The sequence below is a fragment of the Dermacentor andersoni genome, chromosome 1 (genome assembly GCF_023375885.2).
Source record: "Dermacentor andersoni chromosome 1, qqDerAnde1_hic_scaffold, whole genome shotgun sequence".
NCBI lineage: Eukaryota > Metazoa > Arthropoda > Arachnida > Ixodida > Ixodidae > Dermacentor > Dermacentor andersoni.
In genome coordinates this window covers 235,902,667-235,922,823 of record NC_092814.1, presented here as the reverse complement: position 1 = coordinate 235,922,823, position 20,157 = coordinate 235,902,667, and the positions used below count along the sequence as shown (strand labels likewise).

Genomic DNA, 20,157 nt, shown 5'->3' with positions numbered 1-20,157 from the left:
TTAATTTGGGAGGAAAACAGCGCTCGTGTCATGCACTCTCTTTCTTTGTACTTCATCTTAGCACTAAGTTCTGTTACTGTATGTATGCTCATCAGTCCATTACGTTCATTAGTGTTGGTACACGCAATTTATCGCCCCTATTGCTTAAGTTTATTTCAGTTACTACAGCCAAGCGTACAAGTGCACAAGTGAAACGTATGAGCTGCATTGATTAATGCGAATTGCATGTTTTTCTTTCTTTTCAGGAACAAAAGCAAGCCCTACTATTCCCATGGCTTTATGGATTCACAATGATAGCTTTAAGCTTCCTTCTGTGTGGCATTTATGGAATATACAAAAAATTCTTTTCAAAATCAAGCTCCCACAATATTGCTGCTGAAGCTGAAACTACAAAGCGTAAGTCTTGGTTTGCATTGCATGCAAAAAAATGTCATTAGCCACGTGAAAATGGACGAAAAAATGAATACATTGCACAGAACTTTTAGAACACAAGGATTACAAATACTTTGAGACATTCAGCTCATGACAAGAAAGGAATGTACCAACTATGGTTTGTAATACCTTATGTTAGCTAGTTACTATATCAGCCTTGAACCATATCAGATGGACAATAGCATGTGTGCAGAAGAATCAGCTTGCATTCTGTGCTGTACCTTAACCTGCAGACTGCATTATCTGATGGAAGCTACAAGCAGAATGAGGCACTATACTAACGATGTCTTCAGTTAGTGGATCACTATCTTGAGTTAGAAACTTCCTGCATATCCGTACTCATTGGGGAAGTCTAACACAATATGAGGTTAATGGTAGGCTCTAAGTACATGGTAGTCTCTAATGGCAGTCTCTAAGCACATTGATCTTGCAATTATTGTTGGAACTTCCACTGATATTTCATTCACGAATGCTCATTGTGTTGTTCACAGGAGTCACTCAAAACTCAAAAAGATTGCTGCTTTGTTCTGTCCAATTTTATTGCATATAAACCTCGGGAGCAAGATACAGAGCTTGAGTATGAAAGTCATGCATCCAAATTATAAGGCAGAGTTTTTAACATTAAGTCAAGTTGAGAAAATTTGTGTTTTAATATTTTTAGCAGGTTAACGCAACTGTGCGAAAAAATGCAATTCTCTGTATATTTTCCTTTGTTTGCTGCATTTGGTATGGCATGTTTTTGTACAGTACTGACCGATTGGCTCTAACCACTCACTTGCACTGTTCAATACTCTTACATTAGTGCCACTCAGGCTACTGTGCCTGTTTTGCTATCGCTATCTCATAACAATACAGCCTGTTGAAGAACACAGGGTACCACTTATAAATTCGCACACAAAAAATTTTTAGATCCTTTCATTCTGAGAATACACTGCATACATTCAGGAAAGTATGGTAAGCGAAAATCCACGAAGACCTATATATCCCCCTTGAACATTTTCATGTGTAATGTCTGCAAAGGCTCACTCATCAACGGATGCATACGTAAAGCACTGTGCAAAGTTTTCTCCTCATTAAATTTCCCATTAGTGCGTTTGCAATATTTTTGAAGCTCACGTGCGGTAAAAACATTGTCATTGGCATACATAACAAATTTTTTTGGCACATACCTGAAAGTTCTTAGCTGTCTCAATAAATCAACTCTGCCTCGTGGCATCATTGTAGTTGTTAGATTGAGAATAACACTCTTTCATGGGAGGAGCAGACGTAGATTTAAAAAGTTAAAGCACTAATGACCAGACATGAGCATCCTCACGAGGGCTTTCCTCACCATCATCTGCCCTCATCCTCACGTAGTGAGGTGAGAGTGAGGTGACGATCGCTTTCGCGAAGATTGGTGAGGGTGAAGTGAGGGAGGGCAGACTTCATGAGGTGAGGGCGAGGAACTGTGCAGTGATGAGGTGAGGTTAAATAAAGAAAAGGTGATTCATATTATTGAAGTCACTCAGATTGTATGCACGGTGGGATTAAAGTCTAAAGTTCTGAAAGAAAGAAAGAAAGAAAGAAAGAAAGAAAGAAAGAAAGAAAGAAAGAAAGAAAGAAAGAAAGAAAGAAAGAAAGAATTCAGAAGTCCACCTGGAGTCAAAGATTCTTCTGCTCAGGGACATTTTGAGTTAGGAACAAATAAACTGCACTACATGAAGAATCATTTATGATCTCTGTAATATTGTTACGAATGTAGAATGGATTTATTTACAGTGAAAAGAGTAAAGACATGGGACGGTCCGAAACAGGCGATCACTCCAAAATCCTCGCACCGCTTCTTCCTTCTCTTCCACGCTCCTCCGACGCGGTGCTACATTTTCCTCCGGGGCAGACGAAGCTCACCGAGCGAGTCAGAGTGCGCGTTGATGGTACGGTTTCAATCGTGCGACGTGCACAACTTGCGTCTTACGTGAACGGCGGTTATCAACCGTCACTTTAGCGATGACGTAGGTCACTTCACTCAAGCATTTGAGAATGACGAACGGGCCTGAATACTTGGAGAGGAGCTTTTGGCAAAGTCACCTTTTCTGAACCGGTGTCCACGGCCACACGAAGTCACCGGTGGCGAATCTGACGAACAGTTGTTGTGCGTCGTAGCGAGCTTTAGCATGAACTTGCGACGACAGGGTTCTGAGCCGCGCAAGTCGACGTGCTTCTTCGGCACGACACAATCTCTGCGTGACAGAAGCATCGTCGTTAGGTGAAAAAGAAAGTATCGTGTCGAGAAAACTTTGAGGATGGCGAGCGTAAAGAAAGGTGCGTATCCTGTGACTTCATGCTTGGCTGTGTTGAAGGCATACGTGATGAATGGTAACACCGCATCGCAGTTCATATGATCCACTGACACATACATTGAAAGCTTGTTGACGAGGGTACGAATGGTGCTCTCCGTTAGACCGTTGGTTTGCGTATGGTAAGGCGTGTAACGACGATATTGAGTTCCACAAAGGCGTAGCAACTCTTCCACGACGTCAGCGGTGAACTGCCGGCCGCGATCATTTATCACCGCACGAGGAGCTCCGTGGCGTTAGATAATCGAATGCAGAAGAAACCCCGAGACATCGGATGCTGTAGCTGAGACAAGTGCCATTGTTTCAGTAAAACGTGTTAAATAATCCATGCACACGATTATCCAGCGGTAGCCAGTGAAAGACTTGGGGAAGGGACCGAGTAAATTTATACCCACTATCTCAAGAGGAGAAGTCGGCGGTCTAACCGGTTGCAGAGTTCTTGCAGGGGCTGTAGTCGGTTGTTTGTGGCGTTGGCAGACATCACAGCTGGCGACATACTGCTTGGTCGTCTTCCACGCGAGGGCAGTAGAAACATTGTCGGAGGCGGTGCAGCGTTCGAGCGAATCCAAGGGGACCGGATGTAAGGTCGTCGTGCATGGCCCGACGTACTGCAAGGCGCAGACATTTTGGGACGACGAGCAGCAGTGGAGAATCATCGTTTGAATAATTATTGTGGTAAAACAGACCGTCACGAATCACAAATGGCGTATCCCGTTCAGATCTGTGGGTCGCATCAATAATCGGCTTTAGTGAAGGGTCGCGCTCTTGTTCGTTCTTGAAGACGGGAAAGTCAAGATAGTCCGATGAGATTTTAGTTAAGTAGTCGTCGAAATGGTCATCATCAGTACCCTCGCTCTGAGAGGGAAGGCGAGATAAGCAGTCGGCATCAGTGTGGCACCGACCGCTCTTATAAGCAACAGAAAAGTCGTATTCTTGAAGACGCAAGGCTCACCGAGCCAACCGCCCAGCTGGGTCACGAGCCAGCAGAGAGAATGATGGTCGGTGACAATCTTGAAATGGCGGCCATACAAATAAGATCTGAACTTGTGGATGGCGAAAGCAACAGCAAGACATTCCAGTTCCGTGATTGTATAATTGCTCTCTGTTTTTGTCAAAGTACGACTTGCGTACGCGATAACGTGTTGGCGTCTGTCATGAAACTGGACGAGCCTAGCGCCAACACCCACACCACTTAGATCAGTATGCAATTTGTTGAACGCCTCCGGATCGAAATGGCTGAGAAGTGGCCCAGAGGGGAGCAAAATCTTCAGCTGCTGGAAAGCAGTTTCGCACTGAGCAGACCATATGTAGGGAGTGTGCTTGCGGAGCAGATCAGTCAGTGGACAAGCAAGCTGGGCGAAGTCTTTAAAAAAACTGCGAAAATAAGAACATAGGCCCAGGAAACTTCTTTCTGAGGTCTTTCACTGTCTTCGGCTGCTCAAAGTTGCGAACAGCAGAAATCTTTCGGGGATCTGGCTGTATATAGTGTCCTTGCCGACGAGATATCCTATCACAAGGGCTTGACGCTCACCGAAACGACACTTCGTAGAGTTTAAAACGAGGCCAGCCAGTTGGATGCAGTTCAACACAACGCGGAGCCGCTGGTTGTGCTCGTGGAAAGTTCGGCCGAAAATTATCCCGTCATCTAAATAACACCTACAAATCTCCCATTTGAGACCAGGGAGGATGCAGTCCATAAATCGCTCGAAGGTAGCTGGGGCATTACATAAGCCAAACGGCATGACGTTAAACTCATAGAGTCCGTCAGGCGTAACAAAAGCGGTCTTTTCTATGTCAGACGGGTGCATCGGTATCTGCCACTACCCGGACCCGAGGTCAACCGACGAAAAGTACGATGCGGGGTGAAGGCAGTCAACAGCATCGTCAATGCGTGGTAAGGGATACACGTCATTCTTTGTGACGGCATTCAGGCGGCAGTAGTCGACACAAAATCTCCACGTATTGTCTTTCTTTTTCACTAGTATAACAGGAGCTGCCCAAGGACTGCAAGACTCCTGAATAACGCCTTTCTGCAGCATGTCTTCGACCTATTCGGCGATCACTTTTCTTCCGTGGGAGATACGCGATAGGGTTTCTGACGTATCGGAGTCACTTGCCCTGTGTTGATGCAGTGGTGCATACGGGATTTCGGCAACATCCGAGAACGCACGCGTTGAGTAAAATCAAATGCCGACTGTAGCACGCGAGCACTTGTTGGAGTACCTCCTGCTCGGAAGACGATAGTTTAGCATACGTCGCAAGTGATCCGAATAGTTGGGCAATAGTCGACTGATGTCTGAAGGCGCTGCAGCTGTTCGTACATCAGTTGTGGCTTGCTCCTCAAATGTTGCCAGTTTAAGTCCGACTGGCAGTGTAACAAGATCATGGAAGCGTTCACTGTATACAGGAAAGCGCGCCCGTCGATGGCTTGAACAATAGATTGAGGGACCAACACATTCTTCTTAATCGCATTGTTATGGCTCGACAAGAGCGCTGCATGATCCCATCCGGACACGTGAAGAACTCACGGGAACAAACATGGCTGTGCGACCAGGCAGTAACACATCTTCAGACAGCGAAAACACGTCGGCTTGATCGGTCTACAAATCGTCGAGTATGGCGATTGGCAATGCGCTCCTTAATAAAATATCTCCAGTCCCAAAGTCAAGTGTAGCGCTGCATTCACGTAGGAAATCTATGCCCAAAATAACATGATGTGTTGTGTGGACCAATACAGTGAACTCTGCTCTAAAGTTCTGTCCTCCGTTCGCAAAAGTTTCACGAAAAGTTTCTTTGCGATCCCACGCGAACACAACTTTCTGTCCTAAGCGATCTTTAAAGCGAAGGCTTATAACAGGAATAGCAGCACCCGTATCGACAAGAGCAGTAGTATTTACACCGTCTGCACATACGCGCACACACACACAGTTTCCCAGCTGCGGCGGGGAAGGCGAACGGCGCAGTCGGGTCGGCGGCGGTGTAGGCTGCGCTCGGAGACAGGGCGATTGGTACGACCACTGTTGCCGCAGAGGATGGATGGCGCGGGCGCGTCATCGTGCACACGAGCTGTGTACGCCGAAAAACGTGGCGATCGCTGCGGGCAGCGGCAACAAGAGCGCGTAATATGTCCCTGGTAACCGCAGGCGTAGCAGACAGGTAGGTCGCGGTTGAAACTAAATGGAGCAGGTACGCGTGGCACGCCTGTCAGGATTGGGGGCTCAATCCCATCGCTCGTGATCCGTTGTCAAGATTGGAGTCCGGCATGAATTCGAAGGTAGCTGGCCCATGCCGTCGTCCAGCTTATCCACGCTGAGGACGTTGATGAAGGGAAGGACTGCTTCTCATCGAGAACGAAGAATATGGGTTTATTTACAGTATTTATATCAGTCTAACATGACTGTTTGAGAAAGCACATCAGTCTAACATGACTGCTTGAGAGAAGTGTGTCCAGCATCCGCACAACAGCAGTTTTTAAACACTCGGTCCTCCCGCGATACAAGGCGACGCGAACGTTCGTTTGGTGATCGCAAACTAGCCGCCTCTCCGCAGGACGGTCTACACGCACAAAAGCACACACGTTCGAAGGTACGGAACCGACGTCAGAGGGGCCCCGTAGAACTCGGAGCCGTTCCGGGTATACCGCGTTGGGGAGTTTGGCAACAATAGTTGGCCCACCGAACTCATTCCGTCACAAAGTCGATTTAGTCACGCTGTGGCTAGAAGTTGGCGGCGACGCTCCGGTATGTTGCCGTCATAGTCGTAAGTGGGTGGCAATCTTGCACTGCAGCTCGCCGTCCTTAACAGCGCCGAGATGTTGCCGCCTATAGTCGTAAGTGTGTGGCAAACTTGCACTGCAGCTGGCCGTTCTTAACAGCGCCTCCATGGCCCGAAAAATCTCGACTGTCTAGCGCTGACAACCGCTGGGCAGGAAGAGAACGGCTGGTGGCCAGGCGGTGATTGATGCCTTGGCTCGCAGCGACCACTTGTGTATTGATGTCACCACCCCAAAACATCCAACAAGGACAGGCAACTGCAAAATGAACCCCACAACACGGCTCTGCGCCGAGATGACGTACCTTGGCTCTCACTTTAGACCCGCTAGGCTTCAAAAAAGAAGAACGTAAGTGCAGAAACAAAAAAAAATGCTGCATTTCGCTATGCCAATTTCTGAAGCAATTTCGTGCTGACAAATTCAGCAATCATGGAGGGAATCCTGCTAAATGAGAGGAGATCTTCCTCGCTTAAAACAATTAACACTAGTAACCCTAAAATTTAGGCGGGACCCTTAAACGCAGAATTCAAATTAGTCTGCTCAAACCATCAGCATTGCTATGCAACTTTCCCTTCTTATATCTAACGGAGAAGTTGTACTCTTGGAGAGTGAGACTCCATCGGAGCAAGCGGCTATTTTTGTGTGACATTTGATTGAGCCACGTCAGAGGACAGTGGTCGGTCTCGAAGATGAACTTCACTCTGTACAAGTAACACGACAACTTCTGGGCGGCCCAAACTAAACAAGCGCATTCCTTCTCTGAAGCGCTGTAGGCTTCCTCTCTTACATTTAGTTTACGGCTGGCATAGAGGATAGGATGCTCCTCGTTATCGTCGCCGACCTGACTAAGTCCCACGCCCATACCTCTGTCGCTTGCGTCGCATTGAACTATGAATTCCTTTGTGTAGTTTGCCGCGCGAAGCACAGGACGAGAAACCAATAGCGTTTTCAAACTTTGGAAAGCGTTCTCTTTGTCCTTATCCCAGTGTACGCTACTCAGTGCTCCCTTTCGGAGGGCGTCCGTTAATGGACTTGCCATTTGCGAGGAATTCGGAATGTACCGTTGATAGTACCCCACAAGTCCCAAAAATGAACGAAGGTCTGTTTTCGCGCGCCGCTGAGAAAATTCTCCAATTGCTGTTTTCAGCTCGGCCGGCCGTCTCATGCCCTGACCGACAACATGGCCCAGATCAGTAACCTGCGAACAACCAAACCTACACTTTTCCGCTTTCATCGTTAAGCCGGCTTCCCTCAACCGTGAGAACAACTGTTTGAGGTGCGATACGTGTTGTTCCCAGCTGTCCGAAAAAATTGCTACATCATCAAGATAGGGCAAGGCGAACTCCTGCAAGTCTTTTAGGACAATATCCATTAACTTAGACAAGCTAAACGGCGCGTTCTTCAGCCCGAAGCTGAGTGCGAGAGGGCGAAAAGTGCCTACAGGTGAGATGAATGCGGCATAGCGGCTGGCACTTTCTGAAAGGGGAACTTGCCAGTACCCCCGCACGAGATCTATAGTTGAAATGTATTTAGCAGCGCTAACTCTTTCAATTCGTTCCTCAATGTTGGGTATCGGGTACAGCTGATCCCTAAGTGATGGCATTTAACTTCCTGTAGTCAACACACGGACGAGGGTCCTTGTTAGAGGTTTCTACCAGTATTAGCGGTGACGTGTAGTCACTCTCAGCGGGCTCAAGAACTCCCAACTCTAGCATGCGCTGTATCTCTGCCTCCATAATCTCTCTCCGTCTTGGAGACACCCTGTAAGGCTTTGATCTTACTGGTTCGGTTGATGTCAGCTCAATTTCATGCGTTATTAGTTCGGTTCTACCCGGCCGATCGCTGAATCTGTCGAGATATTCCCCTAACACCTCTTTTAGCTCACCTAGCTGCTTGGGTCTTAGAGCGTGCGAGCTTACCGAGTGTTCTACTACTTCTTCTAGGCCGATTTCAGAGTTGGAGGTCGCCCTATACTCCTTAAACTTGGTACTAGTGCCATCCTGCTCTTTGATGGTATAGTTAACGAATCCGCTCCGCTCTACATACGGCTTCATCAAATTAGAGTGATATATCTTCACTTCCTTCCTGCGACCGGGCATTTTCAGAGCATAGTTAGTATCTGAAAGTTTGTGCAACACTTTAACGGGCCCGTCCCAGTGAACTTCAAGCTTGTTCTTTCTTGAAGGTTTGAGGATCATTACCTGGTCTCCGGCATTAAACGTACGAAGCTTCGCATTCTTGTCGTAATAGAATTTGGCGTAATTTTGAGCTATTCCCATGTTCTTTCCGACTAGTTCTTGGGTTGCGCTTAGCCGTTCCAGCAAATTTAGCACGTATTCAACCACTGTTGGACTCTCCCCTCTTTCCTCCCACATCTCTCTTAACATTCTCAGTGGAGAACGGAGTGTCCTCCCATACACTAGTTCTGCTGGCGAGAACCCTGTCGCTTCATGTGGAACCGTTCGCAAAGCAAACAAAGTTGCCGGCAGACAGTTCTCCCAGTCCTCCTTGTGCTCGTAACAGAGCGCACGCAAAACTCGCTTAAGCACCGAGTGCCACCTCTCTACACTGTTTGACTGAGGGTGATAGACAGAACTGTGTATTAACTTTACCCCGCACTTTTGCAAGAATGTGGAAGTCAGTGCGCTCGTGAATACTGACCCTTGATTTGCCTGAATTTCGCCTGGAAACCCAACTCGTGCAAACACTGTCAAAAGCGCGTCTACTACTTCGGTGGAACTGAGCTCTTTCAAAGGGATTGCTTCTGGAAACTTGGTAGCCGGACACAGCATAGTAAACAAGTACCTGTAACCCGATTTTGTTTTTGGTAGCCCTACCGTGTCTATCACAAGTCGTCTGAAAGGCTCTGTTATTAAGGGCACTACCTTCAGTGGAGCTTTCCAGGTCTCTCCTGGTTTACCAGAACGCTGGCAGGCGTCGCATGATCTTACAAAGTTTTCTATGTCTTTGAAACAGCCAGGGCAGTAGTATTCCATAAGCAATCTTTCCTTTGATTTGTAAATGCCTAGGTGGCCGGACCACCCATTTCCATGACAGAGACTCAAAAGGTCCTCCCTGTACTTAGTTGGTACGACTAACTGATCTAAAATTCTACCCTTTCGATCTCTGTAGTGACGATACAACAATCCTCCTCTCTCATGTATCGTCACGTTGCGCCTAGCAATGCCTTCTTCAGCTGTGCCATGTAATTTAGCTAAGCTCTCATCATTCTTTTGCTCGGCTGCCAGTGACTCTCTATCCACACGTAAGAGCTGATCAAATTTCTTTGAGGCCGGTGATAATAACGACCCTGTCTCGCTTATTAGTGCGTCAGCTTGCTCTTCCTGCAGGCTAGAACTTTGACACTCAAGTGTTACGCTCTCATTGAGCTGGTCAGCTGGCCGGCTCTCCTCAACTGTTTTTTTTTTTTTTTTTTGTCCCTCGGGCATAGCTCGGATTCGGGTATTGAAGTTATCCCCTTTTCTGCTTCCGCTGGAGGAGCTTGTGCATTATCAGCCGAAAGCGCCGCGATCTTACGAGCTTGGCCTCGGGTCAGTGCCTGTACTATGCCCTCTCCCAGTTTGAGCCCTTTGTCACGCAGTAACTGATTCGAACGATTCGAAAAGATGTAAGGGTACTGCTGTGACAAAAATTTGGAAACTGCAGCCTCAGTCTCTAGCTCCCCGAATGGTCCACTGATTTTGACTTTGGCCATGGGCAGACACACGCTGTGTTCTTCTACAACCTGTTTTATCCATGCTACTTCTCCGGTGAAGTCATCTACCGTCACGTAAGACGGATGGACAATGTCCATCGTGGCGGCACTGTCTCTTAGCACTCGGCATGGTTTGCCATTAACTTGCAGGTCGTGAAGATATGGACTTAAAAGTTCCATATTCTCGTCTTTTTCCTCTACGTAGGAGAAAACTACGCTAGGCTTCCCGCAGTTTACAGCTATATGTCCCAGTTTGTGGCATTTGTAACAGCGAATTGGTCTAAAAGATTCGAATTTTCTTTTCTGTTCTTTTTGTGCAGTTTCTCCGTTAAGTTTCTCCTCGCTCTTTTCTGCGGGCTTTTCCTCCATGTCTACAGGCTCCGATCGTCTAGTCTGCGAACCCCTTTTGAACGGAAATGGTTTCCGCGGTCCATTTCGACCGTCCAAGTTTCCGTCTTCGGCGTTCAACTTTCTACGGGTTGCGTACTCTTCGGCCAATTCAGCCGCCTTTTCCACAGTGTTTACATTCCCTCTGTCTTGCACCCACAGTTTCACAGCTTGGGGGATGGTTTCGTAAAACTGCTCTAGACACATGCATTCAATGATCATGTCTCTGCTGTCGTACGCTTCCGCGCTTTTAAGCCACTCGACTAGGTTGGCCTTTAAGCTATATGCAAACTCCGGATATCCCTTGCTATCTTTCTTGCCTGTGCTCCTAAATCTTTGCCGAAAAGCTTCGGCTGAAAGGCGGTATTTCTTCAAGAGCTAGCCTTAACTTTTGCATAATCATATGCATCCTGTGCACTCAGTCTGGCGATTACTTCCGCCGCCTCACACGGCTACATAGACAGCAACCGCTGTGGCCATGTACTCGGGCCGAAGTTCATCTTCTCGCAAGTCCTTTCAAAATTGCTTAGGAACAAGCCTATGTCGGTCCCGACCTCAAATGGCTTTAATAGCCTGCCCATGCGGTACGATTCTGCCTCACTTGATCGTCCCAGAGCGCCTTCACTTCCTTGAGACAACTCCAAACGTTTGCTTTCAAGTTCCAGTTGCATTTTTCTTAACTCGCGATCTTTATCGCGTTCCTCTCTCTGCCGTTCTTCTCTTTCTCTTTCCCATTTCTCCCTCTTTTTGAGAAGTTCCAATCCCATTTCAATTTCTTCCTCACTGGCCTGTTCGGAAATTAGCTCCAATAATTCCGATTTTAGCATTTCCTTGCGTACATCTAGGCCCAGTTCCTCACCAACAATCAACAATTCGTCTCTCAGCAGTCTCCTTAACTCCATGATTGCTGCTTTACTGCCTTGATCCTGCTCTCTAAATCTAGATAAGAGAACACAACCTAGTTAACAATCAACAATCTAGCTTCCCTACTGTTCTAAACAGAACAACCACAAAATGAAGCCTAGAGAGTCAAAGCAAGAACCAAGCACTCACCGCAGTCACAGCACCACGTCGCAAAGTCCGTCTCACCGCTGTCAGCCAGTTGTCAGGATTGGGGGCTCAATCCCATCGCTCGTGATCCGTTGTCAAGATTGGAGTCCGGCATGAATTCGAAGGTAGCTGGCCCATGCCGTCGTCCAACTTATCCACGCTGAGGACGTTGATAAAGGGAAGGACTGCTTCTCATCGAGAACGAGGAATATGGGTTTATTTACAGTATTTATATCAGTGTAACATGACTGTTTGAGAAAGTACATCAGTCTAACATGACTGCTTGAGAGAACTGTGTCCAGCATCCGCACAACAGCAGTTTTTAAACACTCGGTCCTCCCGCGATACAAGGCGACGCGAACGTTCGTTTGGTGATCACAAACTAGCCGCCTCTCCGCAGGACGGTCTACACGCACACAAGCACACACGTTCGAAGGTCCGGAACCGACGTCAGAGGGGCCCCGTAGAACTCGGAGCCGTTCCGAGTAGCGCGTTGGGGAGTTTGGCAACAATAGTTGGCCCGCCGAACTCATTCCGTCACAAAGTCGATTTAGTCACGCTGTGGCTAGAAGTTGGCGGCGACGTTCCGGTATGTTGCCGTCATAGTCGTAAGTGGGTGGCAATCTTGCACTGCAGCTCGCCATTCCTAACAGCGCCGGGATGCTGCCGCCTATAGTCGTAAGTGGGTGGCAAACTTGCACTGCAGCTGGGCGTTCTTAACACGCCGGGTATGATTCCGCGGGAGCATTCCTTGGCATCGGGTATTCCGCAGCAACACGTCGTAATGTTGGGTAGTACTCCGTAGTGTCACGACGGACTGGTGAGGACTGGCAGCGACTGAGATTCGCCGGGACAGACCGAAAGATTTAAGTGTGGTTCTTCAGAAGGCGGTCGTCGCTCGATGCGATGTTCTCGCGACTAGGATGGTGGTTCGGGAATACACTCGTCAAACACGCACTAATAACCAGGGTTTACTCCCTGAAGTCGTGCTAGCTCTTCTTGAACCACTCGACGCACGCTTGAGGTGATATCATCGCAGGCAGCGACGTCCACACTTGCAACTGTGGTGACGTTGTCCAAGCGCCCGAACTTCGGTAAGATCCTTCGTGTCTTCAGAGCTTCGAACGCGCGACATTGCTGCCTGAATTCGGAAGGAGTGTTCAGGTTTTCTTTCGTTATTAAAAAATTGTAGACGTCTTCAGCGATGCCTTTTAACAGATGTCCTACTTTGTCTTCATTCGACATTGTCGCGTTAACAATTCCGCATAGCTTCAATATTTCTTCAATATACGTTTTACACGTTTCACCGGGCAATCGGGCTCTGCGCGAAAGCGTGTGTTCCGCTTTCCTCTTTTTGGAATTGTAGTCGCCAAAGCAGGCTTTCAGTTCCTGGACAAAAGTTTCCCAAGTGGTCAGCGCGTACGCGTTCATGATTGTCAAACCAAAGTAGAGCGGTACCGGCGAGAAAACTTGAAACGTTCACAAGCTGCGCTGACGTACTCCACCCGTTATGCTGGCTTACTCTGTCGTAGTGTCTCAGCTGCAGTCATCCACGTCTTCATCTGTTTTACCTGAGAATATACGAGGTTCCGGCGTCCAGTAGCTAGGATGTCTTGGTCTCGGGCTGGCTTGTTCTTCGATGGTGTTCAATGACCGGCCTGCTTGGGCGTCGGTCATGCTTGTTGGCTCTGGTGGTAATCCAGCCAGGCGTCTGCTTCTTCGAAGATCTTGTAGGACTGGGTTGTCCAGGGCGTCCAGTACCCAACACTTCCACAACTTGTTACGTATGTAGAATGGATTTATTAACAGTGAAAAGGGTAGAGAAGACATGGGACGGTCCGAAACAGGCGATCACTCCAAAACCCTCGCGCCGCTGCTTCCTTCTCTTCCACGCTCCTCCGATGCGGCGTTACAATATGATATCAAAAAGGCAAGGTGTGGATAAACAAGTGCATCTCGCTAGAAAACATCATTTAGTTTGTTTTGTTTTGTTTTTGTTTTTTTTTTTTTGCTTTTGCATACAAAAATTCAATGCAATATTTTAACCCTGAAGACAGCGAAATTTTTAATTTCATGCGCGTGCTTCAAGAAACTGCAAATGTCGTGCTTGAGCATTTGCCATTTGACATAGTGATGGCCACCACTGTAGAGGAGGGTAAAGAAACATACCTGCTATTTAGAGATTCTTTTCATTTATTAGAGTGCAGCTCTTGGGCGCCCGTTCCTGCGTCGAGCGTCGGCGTCGGCCTCGATGTTACCGAGCGAACGAGCACAGCAAAAAGCTGAAAGCGAACACAGAGCGCTGCGGGGGGGGGGGGGGGGGGGGGATGAAAGACAGGAGGAAAGCGGAGGGGAGGGTAACCAGGAGGCGGTAAGCGGATTATGGTATGGGAAAAAGGGTGAGGAGGAAAGCGGATTGCTGGAACGACCAGGCATGCGGCCAGCGCAGAAACAAAGTGCTGGCGTAGGCTTCGGACCCACTGCGCATGCGCTATTCACCTGCGGTGCCGCCGCAGTCGCTAGAGAGTGCACTCCGCAACCGGTGGAAATGCTTCGTCTGCCGCTGCTGCCCGAGCAGAGGCTCAACACCGCCGCCGAGAGCGCCTCGTGCTTCGGAATCAAATTCTGTGTCATAATATACTGCGAATAAAAAAACGCCTACACAGCTGCGCTCGAATTCCCATTAGGGAGGATCGTGCTCGTCGGTGAAATTTTTTGTATCCTAACAAAAATAAATCATTCGATCAAAAGCTAAGACCCGACTCTTTCTACGTTACTCATAAACGCATTTAGAATTGCAGCTCGTCTAGTGGCATCAGATAGTTGAATGGATGGATGGATGGAATAACTTTACTGAAAGGTCTTGCAAGCTACGGGGCGCAAGGCCCCGCAGCCGCATCGTGTGCTCGCTGGACGGCCCAGAGCTACTCCGCCAGGTCCGTGCTGCGTAATGCTTCTTGTAGCCTGGCGGAGTCCTGATTCTTGTTTGCGTGGGTCCGACCACACGGCCAGAGCAAGTGATGTACGTTTAGTGTGCTAAGGCAATTTTCGCAATATAATGTTGTGTATAGCTCAGGCATGTAGTGATGTAGTCTGTTCTGCGTGGGGTACGTGTTGGTTTGAAGCATTCTGAACGTGAGGGCTTGAGGCCTGGTGAGCTTATTGTGAGGTGTGCTGTATATTCTGAGGTCTAGATAGAAGTGCTTTGTGATCTCGTGGTATGTGGAGGGAGGGTCCCGATTCTCGTTGGGATGGTCACGACCAGAATAGGTGGCGTCGCGGAGGGTTAGGTCTCGCGCGCTCCTGTGAGCCATCTCATTGAGATTGGGAGGGGCGTCCTCGATCTCTCCGAGGTGTGCGGGATCCAACAGATGGTGTGATGCTGCAGCGGAGCGGATGCATTGACTATTTGTAGTGCTTGTCTTGCAACGGTTCCTTTCTGAAAGGCTTTGACGGCCGAGCGTGAATCGCTGTAGACGTGGGTGGTGGTCGGGTCTGTGAGCGCGAGTGCGATGGCGACCTGTTCTGCTATCTCAGACTTGTGGGTCTTGACTGTGAGAGCGTTTGTGACTTGACCTTACTTATTGACCGTGGTGGCAACGAATGCCTTCCTGGACGGGCACTTTGCCGCATCTACGAAACAGGCTAGGATCTTCTTATCACGTATTTCGCGCAGGATGAACGATACGCGTGCCAGCCTTCTGTGTTGATGGTGCGCGGGGTTAATGTTCAGCGGGAGTGGGCGAAGCGTGTAGGAGTTGCGTGTGTCCGTCGGCACGCTTTGGTATAGATTCTCGATTGCTGTGGTGTCATGACCTAGTTTGGCTAGGATTTCTCTACCCGGTTTTGTTACAGAGAGTATTGTCAATTGAGCCCGTTCTTGAGCTTCGGCGATTTCTTCAAGTGTATTGTGTACCCCCAGTTACAGCAGGAGCTCTGTCCCGGTGCTCTTGGGGATTCCCAGCACTAGTTTGACTAGCTTCCTCAGTTGCACATTGAGTTTGTCATTCTCCGCTACCTTCCATCTGTGCATGGCCGCCTCGTACGTGAAGTGGCATAACGCGAAGGCGTATGTTAGCTTGTGGAGATTTTCTTCCGTAAGGCCGTGTTGTCTGTTTGCTACGCGTCGTATGAGATTCGTGGCATTATTCGACTTTGTCACGATCTTCTCCACTGTCGCGGCGTTAGAGCCGTTTCTCTCAATGAGCATACCGAGGACTCTGATTTTGCTGACGTGTGGAATGGTTCCTCCGTCTTTTGTTCTGAGAATAATGGCGTGTGTGTCCCTGATTTCGCTCTCTTTGGCTTAGGACCGCTTCTCGATGGTTTGTAGACGAGGAGCTCCGATTTCGCGGGCTAACATCGCAGGCCCGTGGGAGCGAGGTATTCCTCGATCGCGTCGATCGCTTGCTGTAGAGCGTTCTCAATCCGCCTTTGGATGGATGGATGGATGGATGGATGGATGGATGGATGGATGGACGTTATGAGCGTCCCCTTTGGAACGGGGCGGTGGGCTGCGCCACCAAGCTCTTGCTACTATGCTGCCTAATATCCTACCTATGTTAACCAATGAAAAAAAAAAAACACGTTGAACTACCACGTCCAAACTTTCTGATCCCCTATTGCGAACTGTGCTTTTGTACGTCTCCGTCTTTTGCCGTTTCCCTACTTTTCTTCCACCAATCCTCCAATCGCCTCTTACTAATGTCTATTGCGGACCTGTTTGCTTTACCACTGCTCCCGCTGAACCCAAGGGCTTCAAGGAGGCCAGTGGTGCCTAAATCGACCGCTGGGTAGACGTCTTCACATTCTAATAAAATATGCTCCGTCGTTTCCCTAGCTTTACCGCAGCAAGCACATGCTTCTTCTTCCTTCTTATATCTCGCTTTATAGGTGCGTGTTCTAAGGCATCCCGATCTCGCTTCGAAAAGTATAATGAGCTTCCCTTTGAGTTATCATAAATGGTTTATTTCCTGATTTCGTTTTTTCCTCTTAAGTAGTTACTCATGGCAGGTTTCTTTTCCATTGCCGCCACCCATGAGATTAATTCAGCCTCTCTGACTTTCCGCTTGACCTTCCTTGTTGCTGTGTTGCCCACCCCACAGGCCGCATACTTGCTGGTAAGCTTCCTAGTTCTTTTCCTCCACTGTGAATCAATGTTTTGCCTCTACAGATACCTAAACACTCTCCCAGCCCATTTACTTTCTTCCGTATTCCTCAGCCGTTCTTCATACTCAATTTTACTGCGAGCTTCCCTCACTTCAAAACTAGTCCAGCCCATATCTCCCTGCACAGCTTCATTTGTAGTCTTCCCGTGAGCGCCCAATGCGAGGCGACCCAGTGACCTTTGGTTCCCGTCGAGTCCTGATTGTACCCCTGATTTAAAGCAAACAACCGCATTTCCAAAAGTAAGTCCTGGAACCATTACCCCTTTCCACATACCTCGGAGGACCTCGTACCTATTGTATCCCCATAGCGCTCTGTGCTTCATTATGGCTGCATTTCTCTTCCCCTTGACTGTTATAGTTTTTTCCTGTGTTTCCATATATCCATTGCCTTCGTTTATCCACATACCAAGGTATTTACATTCTGTTACCCGAGGTATTTCTTGGCCCTGTATCTCCACTGTCTGTTCACTGTTTTCACTGAATACCATAACACCTGATTTTCTAACACTAAATTTCAAACCTAAATTGTTGCCTACCTGTCCACAGATATTAGCCAGACGTTGCAAATCACTTTGCTTGTTAGCGAGCAACACAATGTCGTCCGCGTAAAATAAACCTGGGAGTTGCTGCTCTATTACTGTACCTGCCTGTTTGTATGATAGATTAAACCCGATATTACTTCCTTCTAGCGCCCTCTCCATCCTCACCATGTACATCAGAAACAGCAGCGGGGATAAAGGGCACCCCTGCCTCAGTCCCTTGTTGATATGAACTTTCTCCTCGCTCCTCATCCATTCCCATTCAACGCAAACGGTATTTTCTAGGTAAATCTCTCGCAAAAGCTGTAGACAATCGTCACCTAAGCCTTCCCCTTCCAGAATATCCCACAAAATGTTGCGGTCTACGTTGTCGTAGGCTCCTGTAATGTCCAAAAAGGCCACATACAACGGTCTGCTTTCTGCTTTTGATATTTCAATACACTGAGTAAGAACAAACAAGTTATCATCCAAACGCCTACCTATTCTAAAGCCATTCTGAAGCTCTCCCAAAATGCCATTATTCTCTGCCCATGCTTGAAGCTTTAATTTGATTGCCTGCATTGCTAGCCTGTATATTACCGATGTAATGGTCAACGGTCTATACGAGTGAATTCTATCTTTCTCCCCCTTACCTTTATAAATTAAATTCATTCTACTTTGTCGCCAACTGTCTGGTATTCGTCTATCTTTTAAAGTTTTTTCCACTGCTTTCACCAGAGCTTCCTTACTTTTTGGTCCCAGTTCATTTATCAGCCTAACGGGAACCTCGTCGAGCCCTGTGGCTGTGCGCTTACGAATTTTCTCTTCCGCTTTCTTCCAGTCTAAATTTGTCAGCACCAGCTCCTTTTCCACTTGGGTCTCTTTCAAGCTCTTTTTTTCTTCAAATACAACCTCGTCCTTGCCTTGGAAAGATTCGGCTGTTACTTTTTGGATGTAATTTATTGCCGCTTCTCCTTCCAGTCTGTTTTCATCTTCGTCTAGGATATGTTGTTGTATTGTTGTTGAGTTCCTGCCTAATAATTTTAAATGTGATTCCAAAATATTCTAGGTGCGGCCTTCTTTTTCTCACGTATTTCTGGCAACCAACGTTCACTTTCACCTTTTAATTTTGCTTGCACCAGTATTTGAACCACAGACTTTTTCTACCGGTATATTTCCCATTTACTGGTTACTTCATCCTGTGGCAACTGCGCCTTCTTTGCCTGCCTGTGCTCTCGAGATGCTTTCTGTCGTTCGGCGATCGCTTCTCGTATCTCCTTGCTCCACCAGCTTTTCGGTTTCTTTTTACCTTTCCAACGAACATGTTGTTTCTCTTTACGTTTTTCTGTCGTTATTACACTTAGAAGCTCACCATATTCCCACTCCTTACTTGGCCACTTGCCAAGTTCTTCAACTCTAGTGGCTATATTTGCTATTTGTTCAGCGTTCAAATTTGGACTGGCCATTTTGCTCTCCTTGCTCTCTTTCCCAACTACATATCCCATTTTCAAAATGATGCGTTTATGGTCACTCCCTATGCTGTTAAAGCCTTCCTCATCGATGACCATTTCTCTCAACTTATCATGAATTCCTTCTGTCATCAGACAGTAATCAATGGTCGATTGCCGGTTTCCCACTTCCCACGTGATCTGTCCTTCACACTTAGGCCCTGTATTCACGATCACGAGGTTATGTTGCTCGCAAAGGTCTAGCATTGACTTCCCGTTATTGTCGGTATAGCCATCTAAATCCTGTATGTGGGCATTCATGTCACCTAATAGGACAATCTCAGCACCATTTCCGAAACCCTTAATATCAGCGCTTATGCATTCCACTCTTTATTCTTCTCTGTGCAATTTTTTCCGGTCCACAAATACGTTACTCCCAGCCAAGTTTCTTTCCCACTCATTGTACCTGATAACCAAAGATGCTCTTGACATTGTGAATTTACTCTTTTCCATTTGGCTCCCTGATGGATGAGCATTCCGACTCCCCCTCCCTTTCTTTCCGACTTAGTTCTGTTGCACCCTTCCCGTACATAATTCTCAATAACTGGCGGCTCTTCTGAGTCTCTAAGGTGCGTTTCTGTAACCGCATACACCCCTATTTGTTCTCAATGTAACTGCTCCTCAATCTCTGCCCACTTTTCCTTTCTTCTGCCGCCCTGCATGTTTATGTAGCCTATTGCATGGCGAGCTCTTGTTCTTGCTTTCCGCCTTTTTCTGTTTTTCCTTTTGCGATGCATTGTGACGCCATCGTGCGGTGGCCCCGAGAAACAATTTGGCAGGCGCCGTTGCGCGCCGCCGACAGCCGCCCCACGCGAGATTCGCGACCAAACAAGCAGCGTGTGAGAGAAGACCGAAACAACGTGTACGCGCCGTCATATTTTTTCATCGCCAGCTAGCGATCGAGCACGCTGGTGAATGCTTTGTACTCGGATATTTCTTCAGCTTGACGAACGGCTGGAAGAGCTTCGGCAACGCTTTGCAAGCTCATCCTTGGCCTGAAACCGCTGCACTTGTGGCGTAAAGTCAATAAGTAATAAAACAGTATGAGTACGTGCAAAGACGCATGACCCGAATAGGGCATGAGGTGCCTGTTCTTAGGGCGAATATCACGTTTCACCACTGCATGGCTTGCTTTAAGTGTACCATGTGCTAGGCGCGCATACGTACACAGGCAGTGGGAAGGCCAACAGAATTCCAAGTTGCATACACGTTATTTACCCACATAAGGTGTATGTACATCTACAAAAAGGCAAAAAAAAATGGTCAGAATG

General features: G+C 47.7%; 2 protein-coding genes across 10 annotated transcripts in view; one reads left to right on the top strand and one right to left on the bottom strand.

Moving 5' to 3' along the window:
* Positions 1 to 20,157, bottom strand: part of LOC129381021 (uncharacterized) — a 114,459-nt gene that overhangs the window by 42,878 nt on the left and 51,424 nt on the right. The gene's annotated exons all lie outside the window — the stretch shown is intronic.
* The window catches only part of LOC126547932 (ileal sodium/bile acid cotransporter-like), a 245,116-nt gene that overhangs the window by 209,882 nt on the left and 15,077 nt on the right, over positions 1 to 20,157 (top strand). Inside the window, exon 5 of the mRNA XM_050195999.3 lies at positions 246 to 396. Coding sequence (XP_050051956.1) covers positions 246 to 396 — 151 coding nt within the window. The remainder of the gene's footprint in view (positions 1 to 245; positions 397 to 20,157) is intronic.